Below are 22,060 nucleotides of genomic sequence, written 5' to 3' on the forward strand. Positions count from 1 at the left end.
GGTACTTTTTAATCTGGAAGGTTTACCAACCTGTATCGAAATCTATATCGTTATATTTAATATGGAAAACAATTATCGAGACTGCATTTTTGCCATATCACCCAGCCCTACTTCTTCTACATCTCTACTCCTACACAACACATGAACCCAACTACTACCTTACTAACTATTAGTTTATCATTTTTGAGCTCTAAACGTCTCTAATAGCGAGAAATGAACCTTAAAAAAAAGTGTGACCCAAATAAGAATAGTGTAATAAATGTATTGTTCATTTTAGTAAATATTAACTAATGGAACTTGGTAACGTGTGTTACCAGTGGATGAAACATTTTGTCCTGCGGTATCTTGCTTAATTTCTAAAACGAAGCACATGCACAGATCCTGTCATGCTTTAGAATGAGTCTTTTAAAATGGGAACTTTTCCGCTCTAAATCATTTTCCTGGCTTTCGGATCAAAGTCATCGGAGGCTAAATGAATCGCTATAAAAAGAGCGTTTCGGTGTCTGAGAGATGTCTTTCTGCCAGACGACTGAGAATTATCGTGTGATGGTCTATTAACATAGCTTCTAAAAATAAAAAAAATCATACTCCTGGCTGAACTTCCGAACATTTGCATCATGAATTAAGATGCGTCTTAAAAACAAGATTTCATTTGTGTCCCACAGTCTATAAAGAGTGCATTAGTAAGAGTAGGCTTTATATTGAAGTAGAAGTCAATGGGGACTGCTTTTAGGGAAACATCAATGATCCTGTCTGTGTCCTTTGAAACAATAGCAGCCAAAATAGTTAATTTTTAAATTAACGTTAAATTACAACACACTACGTTTTCATTGCATCCCTCAGATTTGTTAAAAATAGAGAAAATGCGTTGCTTATAAACATAAAGAAGGAAAAAAGCTTTAAAATCAGAAATGTTAAGTGCTGTTGGCTCATGGGATGTCCAGTCTGAGTCTGACCTGGGTCACATCCTGATCTAATTCACCCTCACTCACCCATATTTCCCTGTCTCTAATGGCATCTTTACAATAAATACATTTAAAAAAAATAATAATAAAATAAAAATCACAATATAAAAATATGAAGGCTTACATCTTAAACGTGCTTGATGTAATGTTCAGAAATGTATATTAAATATATTTTCAATATGGCTGGGCAATATGACAGTATATATCATATGTAAATAAGTGGGTGTGGCTAACTCACATGCAGCGAGACTTATGTTTACATATTTCCATTTTTATATTTAAGGGTTTTCCCTGTTATGTAAGTGGTGTTTATTTTATACTTGTGAACATATATTAATATAGGAAAGTTTATAATATTAAGGTTTGTCCACTGTAAACAGTGAAGTGTGACATTTAGTAGTATTTGTTGTTTTTTTGAAAAGCAACACAGAAAAGCAACAACAACTATAAAGACAGAAAAGGCGAACAAAACAAAAAAAAGACTAAAGACAAAAAAAAAAGATTTTAAAACCATTGTTCCATCAGTTCCTCCAGTTTTATACATGGGTTAACAATGTTACACATATATTACTAGGCCAGTTTGCACAGCAATATGGTGATCTTGCAAACAATGACAGGGTCATACCTTTAAACTATTATCCTTGACATTTGACGGATATTTAAAAAAGGGTTTCAAGGTGGCTTCGAAGCCAATAATGCTATCAGAAAGATTGTGTCTAAGGGCCTACTCACACTATCCAAACCGTGCCCAGGCACGTTTCCCGGATCGTTTAAGAAGTGTGAGTGCTCTGAATCGGGCTCAGGCCCAGTTCACTTGTCCGGCCCTGGCCTGGTAGGAAGAGGCGTGTCAGAGCGCGGTTCACTTGGGATTTGGTGCGATACGCTTGTATTGTGAGTGCAAAGCGTGCCAGAGCCCGAAACTGAAGATGAGACGTGACTATTACAGGACTGTTTCATATGGATTTATTAATCATTCTTACTGTTCAATGAACACAAACTGTCGTAGACTATTAAAGACGCAAACCGCTCACTGCACCTTCAGCTAACCTTCTAATTCCTACAGCACGAGGACTTTATGATTGTTTATGAGCGTCAAAAGTCGCGGATCTGTTCGGCGAAAAATTTCTAAAACAATATAATTTAAGAAATCACTGTGCTGAGCGAAAGCGCTTACTGAACAGCGCATCTTCGATGACGTAAGCATGCCCAAGCACAAATGTAATGTACATGCGTGCCGTCGGGGGAGACGGGGGGGGGGACAAGCGTGCTTTGGCCTGGTTCAAGGCAACTGTACATAGCGTGAGTATGCCCTAAGACTCTCTAAATGTAAAGTGCTAGAGAATTCTAAAAAGCCAGAATTTAAAAAGTGGTTTTGATGCCTTTTTCCATAGACAAAGAATAATTTTTTAGCTATTAGTATTTGTTGTTATGGTAAGATTAACCAAGTTCAAATTTCATTTACTATATTTATCTAGGCCCAATCCAATGGGAAATTGTAATGAAATAAGATAATTTTCATTATCTGAAGTATTTAAGTTGCTTATTATATAAAGCCTTTTTTTCCGGAAAACTAGGCTGCCTATTTAAATCATTGTGAAATGTACTGCTAACATGAAATATAATTAAACATATTTGAGTTTTTTTCGTACAGCACACCCCTAACTGCATTGATAACTTCTACTGTGAGTTTATAACTATTGTACAAAGCTGTTGAATGCTTGATTCTGATTGCTTGCTAAAAATACTGAGGTATTTTCAGCTAAACTAACAGTGAAAGAAGCTCCAAGCAGGATTTGGCTGCTTACAGTTATGTACTATGCCAAATTATTTACAACAGACTATTTATATATCTTAGCTAGAAATTACATTATAATGTCTATAAAAAGAACACATAAATCCAAATGTGCACACACACAGTACAGACAAAAGGAAACACACTCACACAGTAATGTGTTGTCATCAGTGTTTGGCAACTACATGAAGAAAACTGCAACTGAAAAGCTAATTTCTCGGTAGCATGATAGTATTATTATTAGCAGCGATGATGATACTGCTGAAAATTTGTAATCAGGTAATAATCAAATAATCAATCAATCCATCCATTTCTTTCATAACTGCACTTGTCCCATTTATTAGCTTTAAAATTGATCTATTAAATCATAATAATCATGCTTTCACAGAATATCTGATAACATCACACTGCCTTATACCATGACTTCATCTCCACATTGGGTGTGCATTACTTTAAAATAACTCAACAGCTTATTGTCAAGTCCTGCTTAAACATTCTGGAGTTTGGAGTCTGTATGATTTTACTTTAATTTTAATTTGCAGTTGTAAATGCATTCATTTATTTATTTACTGTACATTTTATTTATATTTTATTTTCAGACAATAATGTAACATAACACTTGTCTTTTGCATAATGACAGTACATAATATTTTACTAGTTATGTTACAAGTATAGGTGGGCATAGATAAATTTTTTAATCTAGATTAATCTACATTAATCTCGGAATTAATCTAGATTAAAACAGCTCATTTGGATTCTGCCGAAGGCATTCAGAATATGTGTGCTACCCAACTAATGAGTCTTTGAGAACGGGTTTCCTCAAGCCAGGTGGCACATTAGACCAGGGGCTCATCTCCTGTTTCCAAAATGCATCACAAACTGCTTGAGAAACTGTTCTACTATGATAATTTGTGATGAAAATAAATGATGTTCAATAAGATGTACTTGTGTTTACTAACTGTTTATTCAGTTAAGCATAATTTTTGAACCGTAGGCCCACATAAACTCACAACAGCGATTTCTGATGACCTTAATCCGACTGAAGTCATAACTGAACTAGACAGAAATGGAATTAAGACTTGTGGAGTATGCATATAATTAGTGGCATTGTTGAAGTAAACACCGCAATCAAACTATTACCATCATGTAGGACTTTTCGCCATATTTTCCGACAAGATCCACACACCTGGCTGTCAGTAAAGCACCGCACACACACACACATTCACATTGCGAAATGTGGAATTTTTTTTTTCTTTTCCATTTGGTGTGCGTTATTAAATTCCATAACACTCTCACCAGTCCTTACACCTTATTTGCGTCTAATACGCCAGTTGGTCACGGGGGAATGAAATGATCATAAGTTAAAGTGAACGTTCCGAACTGCAGTTAAGTCAGGCATCCTGTGGATTTGATTCAGAAGGGCCCTTTTTGTCAGACGGCTCACCGGTCAGGCATACATCCGCGCTAAAATGTCAAGGTGAAAGTCATCATAGCTTGTGCAGAATAGATCCAGCTCCCAACCCAACTTTGAGAATAAATTAACGGCGATATTATTTTTAGCGTACGATAAGATTCTCTATCGCAGCACGTTACGCCGATAACGGTCCACCACTAGTTGCAAGATATTAGTATTCAGCTTAAAGTGCAATATAAAGTCTTTACTAAGTATTTAGGTTAACTTGGCAAGTTATGTGAATTAGATAATTCATTGATTTTATATGTATCTAATCAGGAAAAAAAATTATTTAGGCATCAAATAATACTGACAATTTCTAAAATATTTAAAAATCTTTATGATTCCAGCCAAGCAAAAATAAATAAGACTTTCTCCAGAAGAAAAAATATAATAGGAAATACCGTGGAAATCCCACACCCAGCACACTACCTGTTTGAACTGTTACCGTCTGGTCGGCGCTTCAGAGCACCAGCACAAAACAGCCAGACACAGGAAAAGTTTCTTTCCTCAGGCTGTCTACCTTATGAACAGTTAAATATTCCCCTACTGTGCAATAATATGTGCAATACTTTCTCATACGCACTTGTACACAGCACCTTATATCAATATACAATGCAATACCTTCTACATTCGCACTTGTACACAGCACCTTATAACCTGTATATTTATACAATCTGTACATACAACTCAACATCCAGGTTTCTATTCACTAACTGCAATCTGTTTAATGTTCATCATTTTTATTATTATTATGTTATTTTTTCAGATTTATTTGTGTTGTCACTTGTCACTTTATGTACACTGGAAGCTTCTTTAGCCAAAACAAATTCCTTGTGTGTGTGAAGCACACTTGGCAATAAAATTCTGATTCTGAAATAAATCCTTGCTCTGTTAAACATCACTTGGGAAATATTTTATAAATATGAATCCTTTGGTCTTCAACTCAACGTTAAAATGGTGCATGTTATTTCAGATTTCCATTCATACATCTAATCTAATCTTAAATACCCGCACTTATGATACTGAGGGCAGAAAATAAACTGAAGTGGACATAAAACAGGTGGCCTTGACCTCACCAGAGCATTGGAGGCTCTTTTAAACTTTTGCAGGACTGCAGTCTGTTCAGCGCTGAGTCTCTTTCCTGCAGACTCTCTCTTCAGAAGTCGTCTAATCCCCGCCGTGGGCTTTCGCTTGGGCCGCAGACGCACGTGATGATTGCCCAGTGTCCGCCACTCGAAACAGAAGGGGCAGATTATAGACTGCGGCAGGGCAGCGGCTGAAACAGAGGGAGAAATATAGATAAGGTTTTTGGCATGGCAACTGGTTAAAATAAAGCAGGTGATGCTGTGCTCTATTCTGAGGAGGGTTTGGCATTTTGGACTTTGGAAAACAGCTTTTGTAATATGTGGTCATCCTACCCCGCTGTCGGGCTGTCTTTGAGGTTTGTAAAGGCCGTAGAAATGGATTCTAGTTTTACATCAGGAATTGTGGTTGGACTTAATGGATTTAGCGAGGGGCACCCTACCTTTAAAACCAACTTTCTTTTGTGTTGCTGACAAGGTCTTGTATAGACAATAAACATTGGCAATTGTTACCTGCATCCACATGTGAGGGCTGTTCTATATACCAGAATGGTGAGAAGTTGCAAGCATAAGCACAATGTTTACCATATTTCATGTTGGGCCTACAATCATTAGTTTTTTATATTTCATTATTTCATATTTCTGCATTCTTAAACATTTGACTTGACATCTAAATGAGGTTTCTTAATATATATGTAGTTTATTGCCATATCGGCAACCTACGGCTATTTCATGGCAAGATCAATGAATAATAACCTAATACATAATACAAATAATACATACTAGTAACTTCAATAACAACCTCATATTCAATAAGAGTTTATACAAATAAACAAATTAATATAAATAAAACATATTACAAAACTTTACAGTAAAGCATGAGATAATATTTTGCGCTTCAATTTTTGATAAATAATTAAAATTAGATCATTAAAGTTAGAAAAATTTTGATCGATGTTTATAGCATGATTTAGCCAACAACTAACATTTATCATGTTGTTAGCATGGTTTCAACATGATTTCTCGCACTGCTAGCATGATTTATTGGATGGATGAATGGATGTTTATAGCATAATTTAGCCAACTGCTAACATTATAGCAGTTTGCTAGCATGGGTCTAACATGATTACCACACTGCTAGCATAATTTATCAGATGAATGGATGTTTATAGCATAATTTAGCCAACTGCTAAAATTATAGCAGTTTGCTAGCATGGGTCTAACATGATTACCACACTGCTAGTACAATTTATCAGATGAATGGATGTTTATAGCATGATTTAGTCAACTGCTAACATTACAGCAGGTTGCTAGCAGCTTCTAACATGACTACCACACTGCTAGCATGATTTATCATGCGGATGGATGAATGTTTATAGCATGATTTAACCAACAGCTAACATTTACTATGTTGCTAGCATGGTTCTAATACAATTACCACACTGCTAGCATGATTAGAATATGAAAATGGGTGTTTATACCATGATTTAACCAACAAACATTTTAACATATTTCTAGCATAGTTCTAACATGACTACCACACTGCGAGCATACTTTGGTATGTTAGCATGATTGCGGCACCATTCAAAACTATTTTTAGCATTGATAGAAGGGTGTTTAGCATGATTTAATCAATTGCTACAGCTTACATGCTGCTAGCATGGTTCTAATATGATTATCACTTCTAGCATGATTTATGAGATGGATGGATGTTTATAGCATGATTTAGCCAACTGCTAATGTTTAACCATGTTGCTAGCATGGTTCTAACTTGATTATTACACTGCTAGCATGATGTAGTATGCTAGCATGACTGTAGCACCATTTAAAACTATTTGTAGCAGTTTTGTTCTTGCATGATTCAGATGGATGTTTATGATTTAGCCAACAGATAACATTTAGCATGTCGCTTGCATGGTTCTAACATTATTAACACACTGCTAGCATGATTTATCATGTAGATGGATGGACGGACAAACGAACGGAGAGATAGATAGATAGATTGACTGAATGACAATCAGACAGACAGACAGAGAGATAATTAGACAGACTGACAGACATACAGGCAGATAAATTGATAGATAGAATGGCAATCAGACAGACAGACAGACAGACAGGACAGACAGACAGACAGACAGACAGACAATCAGACAGACAGATAGACAGACGGACAGATAAAATAATGTTTAAATATATTAATATAAATAAAGCTATAACTTGCCAGTGCTCTGATGCCTCTGCCTGTAAGAAAAACAAAAAAAAGAGTTAAGCTGTAAATCTCAGACTAAAATAGTTATACTCAAATATTGCAGCATATGAATAATTCACAATCTTGGCATTGGTCTTGTGCCCCATCTAAAAGTAAGCCTGCGGTTTGTTTATATCTTATAGATTCATACATGCAGGGCAGATACTCTGCAACAGTGTGTGAATAACAGAAAACGCTGCAGTCTGGTATACACTCAGTCTAATAGCAATCAATGCACTCAGTAAGAATTACAGCATGACTCCTTAAAAATACTGAGGTCAAAATGCTGTCGGTGCTTGAACTTATGACCGTGACTCCCCGGGGCTTTCATTTCCCTCTCGAGACTTTGAGTGTCCTTGCTAATTTTAGGAGATGGTGTTGTTCTGCCAGCCTCCTTTGTCTAGCTTCATAATCCTGTCTAAAATTAGTTCCCATTGCTAAAAGCTGCCTGTTGTTATTGTGTGGCACGTGTATGCTAACGGGGGCAGTTAATTCTCATCATGCATTGGCTCCATCATCTGCAAGTGTTTGTAATGCCACAGCGGATGTTTCCCAGCGTGTCCCACAGAGCCAGGGCAGACCTCTTGTTCCCATTGAGAGGACATTGAGCTGTTATCTGGGTGGTGATGAAGTGTGAAGGGAAATAATTCCAGCCTGCTATGAAGTCTGATAAATGGCCTCCAAACATCCTAACACTTTACAAACAAAGTTATGCATTTGTTTAGCAAAAAAATAAATAAAAATAAGTAATATATATCGATATATGTTTCCCCTTACCCCTACCCCTCGTTTCACGTGAAGGGTTGGGGTGTCCCAATTCTCTTTATCTTGAAGGCGTAGGGCTAAGCAAAAGGGCTAGATACCCCTTGAAACCGAGATTTTTCCCGACCACACTCGAAACCAAGGGGTACGAAAGTTTCCCAGAATACACCAGCTACAACGGCAGCATGGCTGCACACGCAAGAAAACAGATACACTAATTAGTATTTTTTTTTTTTACATTTTGTCATTCGAATTTTTCACAACAAACAAGCACATGTTTCAAAACATTTATAACTGCGTTCGTGTTTTACTGCCATGCCTTTTTTTAAATAAACATTACGGTTAATTTTGCCAATCGACAACCGCCGCTCGTTAACTGAATATTACTGTTAACTGGTCAGATTAGTATTAAATATAATTTAATAAATAAAAAATTATTGACGTGTCTATTATTGTGACATATTAAATATTGCATTTTAAAATACTGATTTATTACATGCGAACAGCAGCATACAGAACATAACAGAGCATGTTCACGCACCTGCAGCATTTCCAACAACATAGGAAAAACAGAATAACAAAATAAAAAGAATAAAATAAATAGTCCTGCCCTTAATATTTTTCATTAATGACAAATTTAGATTACAAAACTAAAACACTGACTGAATCCTTTTTAAAAACCGGCATAGGCTGTTTATTCCAATCATTAATCCAATCCATTCTTCCGTCAAAAATAAAAAAATACAAAAATCAGGCTACCTCCATATGCATTTAATTAATGCTGCGCTGTTATTATTATATCACAAAACATCTGTCAACATTTTAATAGAAGTCCATTAGTTTAAAGATTATGTCTTACGATTACGACTTATTTCCTCTGTCTCACTCGCGGTTCATGTGTGCGCATGCTGCGTGTGATAATAGACAATGACAACGAACCTTAAGGCTCATATGTTGATTTTTGTAAGTATAGGCTACTATAGCAATTTAGTTGTTTACATATGATATTGCATTAATTTGCATACATGTTTTATAAGCTATAAAATGAGAGCCTCAGTTTAGTGCAGTTATTCATTATGCAAACATCTAAAAAAAATCTTATGTAGGCTATTTTAAAAATTGATATATATAAGAACTATTAATAACTGTAATTTTCCAAATGGAAAAAAGATTTGTTTGTTGATTGTACACCAAATCACCAGGAGCCTATTCGTTGAGTTTATGATCCAGGACAGAAGCGGTCAGCGCTGGTTTGGTATCAACTCGTCTGTGTCAAACTGTGACCAGCAATATCCTTCTTTCACCTTGCTTCTTTGGCATAATACATCTGTATGCACGTGTTACCATCTCACGAGTTAACATATATGTGTTGCAGTTGCATATTTTTGGGGGCCGATCACAGCGAATGTGCTTTTTCTTTCCAAAACGGGAGGCACACCACACCGCCTTTTTGTTGACAAGAAAAAAAAGAAGCGTGGTGCTCTTTTTAATGTCACTAGGAAATGACTGAATCAGCTGTGTATTGTGTGCGAGTGTTGCTGTCGATGTTGTTATAATCGTAACATTTAATAACTTGTGATATTCAAGATTTGTAAAGACTTTTATTTCAACTGGGAGCACAGATCGTGCAACTGCAAAACATGAGGTTGTGCAAGGTGCATAAGCAGCGTGTAAAACACCGCGGCCGTTTGTAAACCATTAAAAAGAGCACCTCTCCAAAAATATATAAATAATATTTTTTTAATAGTTTAACTGATACCATTAACCGGTTACAAACGCAACGTTAGCGGTTAATTGGGTATTTTGAGCATCCCTATCCCCTAATCTATAATCCCTTTTAATAATCCTGTATAGTACTCCCACAAGATTCTGTCACTCGATGACACTCGAATCTCCAGTCCAAAAAAAGTCTATGGCTGGAAATGACCTTTTTACAGTGTCAGAGCATCCACTGCGTAAAACATATGCTGAATAAGTTGGCAGTTCATTCCGCTGTGGCGACCCCAGATTAATAAGGGATTAAGCCGAAAGAAAAGAAATGAATGAATGAATGAAATTTTTTCTATAATTTTCTTTACTTAATTATTTAACTTGTTTTAGTGTTGTCTAAAAGTATCATCTTATTATTGTCTTTTGCAAACAAAAACTTTGTTTTTATTGCATTAAAAGGTTACAATTTTTTATTTTCTTATTTATTTCTTTTTTTAATTTATACTTTTGACTAACACTCATTTCATTTTTTTTGTTATTTCTCTGAGCTTTTCTGAAAAGTCAGAAAATATGCACTAGTTTTTTTTTTTTTTTTAATTGTCAGTTTTATCACAACTTTGATGAAAGGTTTTGATTGACTTCAAATGCTGATTACTGTATTTTGTTGAACTACCAAAAAGCTTGATTTTTAAAATACAGCTTTTTTGCAAAAGAAAAAAAACAGACTTTATTTCAGGGCTGCACAATAAAATTTCTTCAGCATCAACTTTTGCTATGTGTAAATGCGCAATAGTCACGTCACAGAATAAGAGTTTCAGGTAAGATTTCAAGTGCATTTAAACCATTTGTGTTGGTTTAAACGATAACAATAGCAGTTTTATTAAGATTAATTGTGTTTAACTTTTTTAACCAATGAGACTATGCAGCGTTATTTACATTTAATGTTCAATTTATACTCTAATACAGATAGGAGCATAAAGTTTGTTTTTTTTTTTAAATCAATAAAACGCTGTGTGTTTCATTTATGCAGATTAACTGTCCTATTAAATCATTAATTACTAATTAAACTAAGTCATCTGGTGAAATTATATTAATTTCAAATATATAATTGTAGAAAAAAAAAAACACTTTTTTTTCCAATATCATGCAGTCCTACTATATTTACTTTATTTACAATTAGTTTATCTTCTATTTTGGATCATGCTTAAGATCACTGTTTTCTTCCTTATAAATTAATTAATTCTGTGTAATTTATGAAATGCTTACTGCTACTTCCAACTAAGCCAATGGCTATGATTCCCCCTTGTGGAAATCTTATTTAAATAAATGTACCTATTTAATAATGCAGCTCCTTTAAGTGCTCTCACAACCAGGATAAGAAAAAAGCCCTTGTAATTTAATTTACAATGTGCTGTCAAGGCATGATTATTATCAACAAAGACTCTAAACCTCTGCGATTAAAATCAAGAAAGAGAATAATGCCCCATTACAGTCTTCTTTAGACAACTCCAAACCGGACACAACAGCTTATGTTTACCGACAGAAGCAAAACGTGCCTTATGATGACACCTGTGGAAGATATAGACAGTCAGCCTTCCATTTAAGAGGCTTAACACAAGAGATTTATAACAAGAATGCAACCTCTGCGCACTTTCTTAAAAAGGTCTCATGGCAAGCATTCTTTCAGATGACGGGTTCCAGTAAGCTACGCACAGAAACCGCCGTGAGTCATTACAAATGTACCCTGTGCTCTTCCAACACAACAAGCAACTAATGCGCAAAACATGCAGTGCATGAAATCTGAACATGGGCCGGGGAGACATTTAATCCAAGGAAAACATGCCACAACTCAAGGCTGTGTGTTATTTATCTTCACTCACTCTGCTGTGAGAACACAGTCAATATCTAATACACTTAAAGCACTCCCAAGTACTTATGAAATGTGCTTGAGTGTAAAATTGAGTCGATTAGGAAACGATTCATAGTCATACACATCGAAAAAAAATCTGTTAATAAACGCTTTCCGTATTTTGTATTTCACAAGTATTTTCTATTTATTTACTCTTGTGAATTGCATTACGGAACCTTGATCTCTGCTCTGTTGTCTTTTGATGTTGAAAATTGAACTGTACAGTTTAATAAAGTGACTTTATTGACATTATATTAGCTTGAAATAATATAATGTATGAGAAATAATATATAAAGAAATAAGTCTTTATTAGGTACACCTGTCCAACTGCTCATTAATGCAAATTTCTAATCAGCCAATCACATGGCAGTTAACTCAATGCATTTAGGCATGTAGACATGGTCAAGACGATCTGCTGCAGTTCAAACCGAATATCAGAATGGGAAGAAAGGTGATTTAAGTGACTTTAACCATGACATGGTTGTTGGTGCCAGACGAGCTGGTCTGAGTATTTCAGAAACTGCTGATCTACTGGGGTTTTCACGCACAACCATCTCTAGTGTTTACAGAGAATAGTCTGAAAAAGAGAAATATTCAGTGAGTGGCAGTTCTGTGGGACATTTTCAAATGTCTTGATGCCAGAGGAGGTCAGTTGAGGTCAGAAGAGGTCAGTTGATGCCATGACCAGACTAGTTTGAGCTGATAGAAAGGCAACGGTAAACTCAAATAACCACTTGTTACAAACGAGGTATGCAGAAGAGCATCTATGAACACACAACACATCCAAACTTGAGGTGGATGGGCTACAGCAACAGAAGACCACACCGGGTGGCACTCCTGTCAGTTAAGAACAGGAAACTGAGGCTACACCACAGGCTCAGCGAAATTGGACAAAAGAAGATTGGAAAAACGTTGCCTGGACTGATGAGTCTCGATTTCTGCTGCGACATTCGGATGGTAGAAGGATGGGTCAGAATTTGGCTTCAACAACATGAAAGCATGGATTTATCCTGCCTTGAATCAACAATTCAGGCTGGTGGTGGTTAATGATGTAATGATGTGGGGGATGTTTTCTTGAGCCTATTTCAATTGAGCATCATGTCAAACACCACAGCCTACCTGAGTATTGTTGCTGACCATGTCCATCCCTTTATGACCACAGTTTACCCATCTTCCAGCAGGATAACGCGCCAAGTCAATAAAGCGCGAACCATCTCAGACTGGTTTCTTGAACATGACAATGAGTTCACTGTACTTAAATGGCCTCCACAGTCACCAGAGCTCAATCCAATAGAGCACCTTTGGGATGTGATGGAACATGAGATTTGCAGCATGGATGTGCAGCCGACAAATCTGCAGCAACTGTGTGATGCTGTCATGTAAATATGGACCAAAATCTCTGAGGAATATTTCCAGTACTTTGTTGAATCTATGCCACAAAGGATTAAGGCAGCTCTGAAGGCAAAGGGGTCCAACCCGGTACTAGTAAGGTGTACCTAATAAATAGGCTAGTGAGTGTACAACAACAACTCAGACAATATATCACTTTAAGCTATTAAAAATGTTAATAAAAGTCACTTATTCAAACTTTTTACAGTTAAAAGTTGTTGGAAGAAAGATCAAGGTCTCATAATGCAATTCAAAAGCATAAATAAGGGGGAACATATATAAATAAATATATAGAAGCACAGTATTCAATATTTGTGAAAAAATGAAAATAAAAAAACTTTCCCAGTGATGGGTTGCAGCTGGAAGGGCATCCACTGAGTAAAACATATGCTAAATAAGTTGGCGGTTCATTCCGCTGTGGCGACCCCAGATTAATAAACGGACTAAGCCGAAAGAAAAATGAATGAATGAATGAAATAAAATCTATGATCAAAATTAAAGAACACTTTATGATTCCTCATAGTGATTGGTGTTAATATGTTAAGCTGATGGTTTATTTACTTAAATATATGACAACCCTGTCAGCTAAAAGTGTCTGCTTTCAATGACTTTGCAAGATAGAAACTGTTTCCCAATATGCTACTTTTAAGCATACATGCATCCTTCTGTTCTCATCCAATGCCATTATAACCAACCGCAAGCAAAGTATCTGCCAATCTGCTCAAAATTGAGTTGAAGCAACACAATTCTTAAGGGTTTTTTGGAACAAACTTAATTGTTATGTTCAATCCACTAAAATGTATTAAAACAGTTACATTAACTTAATCGATTTGCGTTTTTTTACAGTGTATCTTTCATATTTGGTTTAGTCCATTGGCAGACTATTTTGCTTGTTTTATGAACAAACTTACTTATTTATAATATCTACTTTCTGAAAGCAAGAAATATCTTTTTCTGTCTAGAAAATGCTTCTTGATTTAAGAAATTTTAGATATATGGACTAGAAACAAGACAAAAACTATTAAAGAAAAACATTTGATATGTGAATGAACCATAAAGTGGTTTACGAACTGTTCTCCAATATTGACACTTCATATAAACTGCAATGCTTTTTAAGATCAAAACACTGGTTAAAAAGATTAAATCTATAAAGGTGCAATTCATATATGCAGTGGGTGATTATTAGGGATTTTTCAAATGAGATGAGAAATTGTTCCCTTCACTTTCAGTATATTAAAGGGACATGTGCTTAATAATGTTACACGTGTGATTAACCCAATACAGCGAACAAAAACTGCTAAATTACTAACACACTGTTTAGCTGATGAGATTTGAGCGCACGTGCTTATCTCATCACATTGATGGTGCTTTTCTGCTATTCACAAAAATGTAAACAAGATGCACTTGTGCACTAAAACAAGAATTTCAGCATTAAGATTAACAATTAGTATTAAGTATTAAAAATAGTATTAGCAGAAGAAGTATTTAAAAAAAAAACAAATAAGAAGAATTTATATTATAATTATGTTATTGATTCATTGATCTTTCATTACAATATTGAACTTTCATTAAATGATCAGTAAAAACACGTGATTTACTTTTGCTATTATTTATTTGCTCTGTCATTAAACCTTGGTTGTACATAATATGTTGTAATTATTTACTACTAAAATAAAATAATAAAATAATTTAATTATCAATAACAATATTAATATTGGTGTGGGTTTCCTCCGAGTGCTCCGGTTTCCCCCACAAGTCCAAAGACATGTGGTATAGGTGAATTGGGTAAGCTAATTGTCCGTAGTGTATGTGTGTGAATGGGAGTGTATGGGTGTTTCCCAGTGATGGGTTGCAGCTGGAAGGGCAATTCCGTTGCGTAAAACATATGCTGGATAAGTTGGCGGTTCATTCCGCTGTGGCGACCCCAGATTGATAAAGGGACTAAGACGAAAAGAAAATGAATTAACCTATTAATATTATTATAAAATTATTTTTAAAATGCAATTGTTATTGTAATTTTATTATTTGTATTATTGTCTGTAAACTATTGATTATACCATTATTATTACATAAAATTAACATTAATTTCAAATATTGAGAATTTAACAGACATGACATGTTTTACTTTATCAGCAGCTTAAATTATTAGTAATAACACAATTATTATTGCTGTTATTATTAGTAGTAGCAGTAGTGCTAATAACTAATAATATATGTTATATTCATTTATTCTTTTTTTTTTCGGCTTAGGTCCCTTTATTAATCAGAGGTCATCACAGCGGAATGAACCGCCAACTTTTCCAGCATATGTTTACACAGCAGATGCCCTTCCAGCTGCAACCTATCACTGGGAAACACCCATACACTCATTCACACACATACACTATGGACAATTTAGCTTGCACAATTCACCTATAAAGCATGTCTTTGCACTTGTGGGGGAAACCGGAGCACCCGGAGGAAACCACACCAACATAGGGAGAACACGCAAACTCCACACAGAAACGCCTACTAGCCCAGTCGGGACTTGAACCAGCGACCTTCTTGCTGTGAAGCGACAGCGTTACCCACTGCGCCACCATATATGTTATTTTACATATTTTAATATTAACATTCAATTATTTTGTATTAACAGTAGTAAATAATAACAATACTGTTATTATAAGTATAATTTTTTGCATTATTTATAGTTTTTATTATACAAACGTTTACTGTACAATAGCAAAAACCAAGAAAGATTAATATTGCTAATATTATGCTATTTTGTCATTAAAATGGTCCTCTTGCATTTACAAAAAAAAATCCAAAAAATACAACATTAAACAATTAAAATAATATATCAAATTACTTATTCTTAACAATTTAAAATAATATCAATAGTATTTATTATAATAATATTAATAATTATCAGTATTTCTATAGGAAAATCAATAAAAATAATTTATATTATTGTTGTTTAAACCACTGATCATCATGCATATTATATTTTCATTGTAGTCAATTGTGTTTTGTCAAGAGCAGAAACTAAATGTCGGTTTAGTTATTCTCAGACATAAACATGATCTGCACTGACAAAAAAATTAAATGTCTTCTAATAACAACAACATGAAGTACAGTGCTCAGCATATACAAGTACACGCCTCACAAATCTTTCTTTTAAATTCACATTTTAATAGGAAGTTATTACAATATTATATTTATGCATATACATTAGATTAGTCAGAAGCCAAACTGAAGCCAAATCTGGAGCTTATCTAACAAAATAACTTAATGTCAAAAAACTAGTACACCCAAATGTACATGTTATAGAAAAATATTAAATACAAGTTTTAAAAAAAGAGGTCAAATCAAGAGAAGCAAAAAAATTGAAAAATTTAGTGAATTTTTGTAGGTTGTAATTTTTCCCCCAATATTTTGTTTGAATTTAATTGTATTATCTTTTTAAATTTCTAAATATGTTTGGTGACTAAAATATTATTTGGATAAATATATCGGTTTTGTTCAAATGAATCAAAATACATTACCTATATTCACTGAGAGATGGATCAAAATATTCATTTTCAAATGGTGTGCACTCAATTATGCAGAGCACTGTATGTAACTTTAATTTTGACATTACATTACTTCATATTAACAATATTAAATAATAGCAATACTGCTGTTATTATAATTATAAGTTTTACATTATCAATACTTAATATCTGCATTATTATACAGAACATTTAAACTGCTATTATGCTTTTTTGTCATTAATATGGTGACTATACCTATTTTCATAATTATAATAATAATAAACAATAATTAAAATAACATATTAAACTATTCCACCCGAACAATATGAAACAATAGCATTTGTATTATTATAATATTAATAATTATTAGTATTTCTATAGGAAAACACATATTGTATTTTCATAGTAGTCCAATTTGTTTAGTCAAAAAGCAAAAACTAAATGTCGGTTAAACTTTTATCAGACATAAACATGATCTGCATTAAAACTTAAATGTCTTAACAATAACAGCATGGATCACGAGTTGACAGAGAGAGACGTCTGACATCTACTGGTAACTTCATGACAATACAGCAGTAAACATGGAGAAACGAATGTAAAGTACAGTTAACAGCCATGTAAAATATGAAAATTGTAAATGGAAATTAAAGTGTACTTACAGGAGAAAGCGCGACTGTTCAGGACAAATGTCTTTGTACAGTAAAGAAGCCTTCAGTAAAAAGTTGTGGGTCATCGCGTCTGCGTTTCCAGCCCAGCCTTTAAGATGAAAATTCAGCGTCGAATTTACAACACATACAACTTATTATCAGTTAACATCGGTACATTAAATAAACTGTTAAAACCACGTGCGTTATCTTTCTCCAACGTGAATGCAGGAAGTGCCCGACTCTACTTTACCCATAATTCTTCAATGCGGGCGAGGAATTATGGGAGTGTGAGTTTTGAACGACTGCAGTGATTGACCGCTAAAAAGGATATTTAACAAGTGAATGCCATTTAGGTTACTCGCACCTGCTTACTGTGTTTTGCTGATTTAATTTATTTTATATTGTATTTAGAACTATTCTGTCAATGTAATCACAGTTATTCATCTTATACCGTTTTAGTGCAGACCATCATAATACATGTAGGATATGCAACTGTTAAAAATAGCCTAAATATGATATAACTTTAACTCCAATATGCAAGGGTTATTGTGTGAGGGGTCCTAATGCGGTTTTACTTTTAAAGCATAAGTAAAACACAATAAAATAATTGATTTCATCAGCAGATTTTACAGGACATATGAAAGACAAGATCTTTAATAATAATAATAATAATAATAATAATAATAATATAATAATAATAATAATAATAATAATAATAATAATAATATAACATAGCCTACATAATAAAATTTGAATGTAAGTTTAAACAACATTATATCAAACTAACTTATATTGCATACCTTGTGTATATTACATTACATAAAATTATATAATAATAATAATTCTTGTGCTATCGTAGAGAAAATTAAAACAGACATTTCAAGGTCAAGATTTTTAATAAAAAAATAATAACAATAAATCATAAAGCATACAACATTATATTTGTTTAATTAAATTGTTAATAATAATTAATGGTTTGTTGTTGAAATTGTCATGATTATTACTTAAATAGTCAATATTAATAGGGAAATTCAATGTAACCACAGTCAAAATTAAAATCTAAAATTCCCAAATATATTTATCATGTAAATATATTTACAATACCAATTTGATAGTAAAATATTGTTAATAATACTCTTAAAATGCTGTATTTTTGACAAACTATTTTTAAATAATAATTTTTTTAAGGATTTTTAAAAAGATAAACAGAACAAGATAAAAATCAAATATTGGTTCAAACTGTAGACACGATAAAATAACTGAAACAGAAACAGAAAAAGACTATAATACCAATAAAGACAACAATAATGATGGTTATATATTCATTGTCATCATTATTACCATTAAAAAATAAACGACCAATAATTATGATACATTAATTTGTATAATATAATATAATATAATATAATATAATATAATATAATATAATATAATATAATATAATATAATATAATATATGAGTAATATCACACAAGTAGCAGTGCAATATGGCTGTTTTACAGCACTGGTGGAGGCGTGCATTGTTTTATTTAATGTTCTTAATGTTCTAATATTGCATAATATCTCAAGGCTATCAGCCAATCAGATTCGAGAACCAGTGAGAACTGTTGTATATAATATAATATAATATAATATAATATAATATAATATAATATAATATAATATAATATAATATAATATAATATAATATAATATGGGCAACATGATGGCGCAGTAGGTAGCACGATCGCTGGTTCGAGCCTTGGCTGGGTCAGTTGGCGTTTCTGTGTGGAGTTCGCATGTTCTCCCCGTGTTCGCGTGAGTTTTCTCCGGGTGCTCCGGTTTCCCCCACAAGTCAAAATACGTGGTGAATTGGGTATGCTAAAATTGAGTGTGTGTGTATGGGAGTTTCCAGTGATGGGTTGCGGCTGGAAGGGCATCTGCTGCGTAAAACATATACTGAATAATTTGTCGGTTCATTCCGCTCTGGCGAACCCAGATTAATAAAGAGACTAATCCGAAAAGAAAATGAATAATTAATATAAAAAACTTAATTTTGTTATTAATAATTAGATTTTTGTTACTCTAAAACAAATTCAAACTGTAATGTCAAACACTCAAAAGAAACAAGAAAGAATCTGTTATGGCAGAACGCAAGACTGTTTCTAACATTTTTCCCTCAATTACTGTCGAGGGACTTTAATAGCCCATTTAACATTACTCGAAATCTGGACTCCTCCTGTTGCGGCGTCGCTTCGACAGATCACCATCATTATCATCATCATCATCATCATCATCACGGACTCAAATGGCCCGCGGCGCTGCGTCGATGAAATTGGATATTTAAGGCAGAGCAGAAAGCAGTTCACGTTCACTCTCAGCGGGCGCGCGGCCAGAGAGGCAGAGGCAGAAAGACGCGCGCTCCGTAACTCACCGACAAATAATATGACACTACAGCGCTGTGAACGAGGCTTCACATAACGTGACCGGGAAGAAAACAAGGTACGGGGACTCTGAACGGGCTTTCGTTCACCGCGGAGATTTTCTGAAGAAGAAACGGTTGATGACCGAGTGCGTCCCGGTGCGTCACCTTTCACGGGAGCGCGTGTCACTGAACTCCGGCTGCAGGTAGGCGCATACAGCACTTTTTTGTGTCCTTGTAAACGTTTATTTCAAATTGTGTTGATTGTAAATAGTCATTTGTTGTTTATTAATCGTTACCATCATTCTTTCTTACATTATTCCTTCTTTATTGTTATAACAGACGATGACTGGCTATTATTTATGTAGATTTTGGCGGCAACTATAGCCACTGTTTTCCAACAAAATGGCTTGTTTACTGTATGAATTCGTTGTTGTTATTTTCTGTAGGTGTCATTATAAAACACAATAGATGTGTTATAAATGAACACTTCTTGGTTATCCTTCTGTCCTTGAACGTGTTATTTGCATATGAGGCAGACATTTGGCAGGGACTTTGCTTATTGGAGCTCAAAATATTGCATGTCAGTGTCAATGACTGCAAAACTATACAGGAGGGTTTTGCTTCCTCGTGTTGTTCTGGCTCGATCAACCGTGCTTTTTTAAGTGAGCCCGCTTGTAAGGACGAATAAAGCCTTTTGCCTTTCACAGGTCCAAAATCTTGAGGGGGATGAAGTGTGCTGTCAGCATATTGGAAACGCTAAACCGGCTTGTAGGAGGCAGGGAGCTGAGTGAGTCTCTCAACGAATATGTAATGCAACACCAACTCTGATTCTGCTGAGACCTGCGAATGAAAGCTCAGGAGGTGCAGAGATCCATGTGAGCCGCTCTGTTAAAACTTGCAGGCAGGGCTCTTATACTTCTGTCACTGCACCCGAATGTAGATGTAAAGCACAGTCTCACATTCGCTGGCAAAACGACAGATGGATATGAGAGCTGGAAGTGAGTTGGCACCGTTATGCTGTATGTCCTCGTTTTACTTGTCATGTCATGCAGAAACAAATTTAAAAACCTCTAGATAGTTGCACTTTTAGATGGTGATTTTGCTTGTTTACTTTTGACAATGAATAAAAATAGTGCAGACAATTTAATGAAACCCTGTATTGGAATCAAAAACATTTCTTTGCTCTGTTCAATGCGTCAGTCTGTCAGCGGGACAAGAATAGAACAGAGTGTGGAAAGAACATTTCTTTCATTGCAGAGTTTGGAATAGACTTTTAAATATGGCTTAAACAAACTTACATAAGTAAATTCTTTAAGAAAATGATTATAGATTATCATATGATTATAAATTATTTTATATCAGCCAAGCAAAAAATATTGTAGAAAGAAAGAGCATATTATCTTGATGAAAACAATATGAATTCATTCATTCATTTTCTTTTCGGCTTAGTCTCTTTATTAATCTGGGGTTGCCACAGCAGAACAAACTGCCAACTCATCCAGCATATGTTTTACGCAGCGGATGCCCTTCCAGCTGCAACCCAGTACTGGAAAACACCCATACACTCTTATTCACACACATACACTGTGGACAATTTAGTTTACCGCATATATTTGGGCTTGTGGTGGAAACCGTAGCACCCGATGAAAACCCACGTGAACATGGGGAGAACATGCAAACTCCTCACAGAAATGCCAACTGACCCAACTGAGGCTCGAACCAGCGACCTTCTTGCTGTGAGATGATCCTGCTACCCACTGCTCCACCATGATGCCCACAATATAAATTTGAATAGCAAATTATTAGATTTTTTTTTTATTCCAAAAGAAAAGTTTTTGTTTGTCATTTAACAGTTAATTTTGCTCTTGAAAAAACAGATTGGGGCATTTATTTACTTTACTATGACAGGGTAATATATTGAGAGAGGGGGGAGGGGTGTAATGGGAAAGGTCTATGAGTCCCTACTTGAATTCTGGATACCCACGGTTCAGTTGATCTATATTCATTCATTCATTCATCCAGTACTGGGAACCGCCCATATACATTCATTCACACACATTCACACACATACACTATGGCCAATTTAGTTCAATTAACCTATAGAACATGTCCTTGGACTGTGGCGGAAACCGGAGCACCCAAGCAAACATGAGGAGAACATGCAAACTCCACGCAGAAATGCCA

General features: G+C 34.7%; 1 protein-coding gene and 1 long non-coding RNA gene across 2 annotated transcripts; one reads left to right on the forward strand and one right to left on the reverse strand.

The window, feature by feature from the left end:
- Positions 1 to 929: 929 nt before the first annotated feature.
- On the reverse strand, positions 930 to 17,706 carry LOC130246315 (UPF0711 protein C18orf21 homolog). Its single transcript, XM_056479193.1, has 5 exons — positions 17,485 to 17,706; positions 7,517 to 7,536; positions 5,290 to 5,489; positions 1,780 to 1,885; positions 930 to 1,018 (listed from the first exon to the last, which is right to left on the reverse strand). The coding sequence occupies exons 1-5, from the start codon at positions 17,556 to 17,558 to the stop codon at positions 930 to 932; spliced, it is 489 nt and encodes a 162-aa protein (XP_056335168.1). The 5' UTR covers positions 17,559 to 17,706.
- A 2,322-nt stretch (positions 17,707 to 20,028) lies between these two features.
- LOC130247245 (uncharacterized) lies at positions 20,029 to 21,028 on the forward strand. The gene is made up of 2 exons (XR_008839512.1): positions 20,029 to 20,079; positions 20,584 to 21,028. It is a non-coding gene; the product is annotated as an uncharacterized LOC130247245 (long non-coding RNA).
- The last annotated feature ends 1,032 nt before the right edge of the window (positions 21,029 to 22,060 follow it).

Source organism: Danio aesculapii, chromosome 19, assembly GCF_903798145.1.
Source record: "Danio aesculapii chromosome 19, fDanAes4.1, whole genome shotgun sequence".
Lineage (NCBI taxonomy): Eukaryota > Metazoa > Chordata > Actinopteri > Cypriniformes > Danionidae > Danio > Danio aesculapii.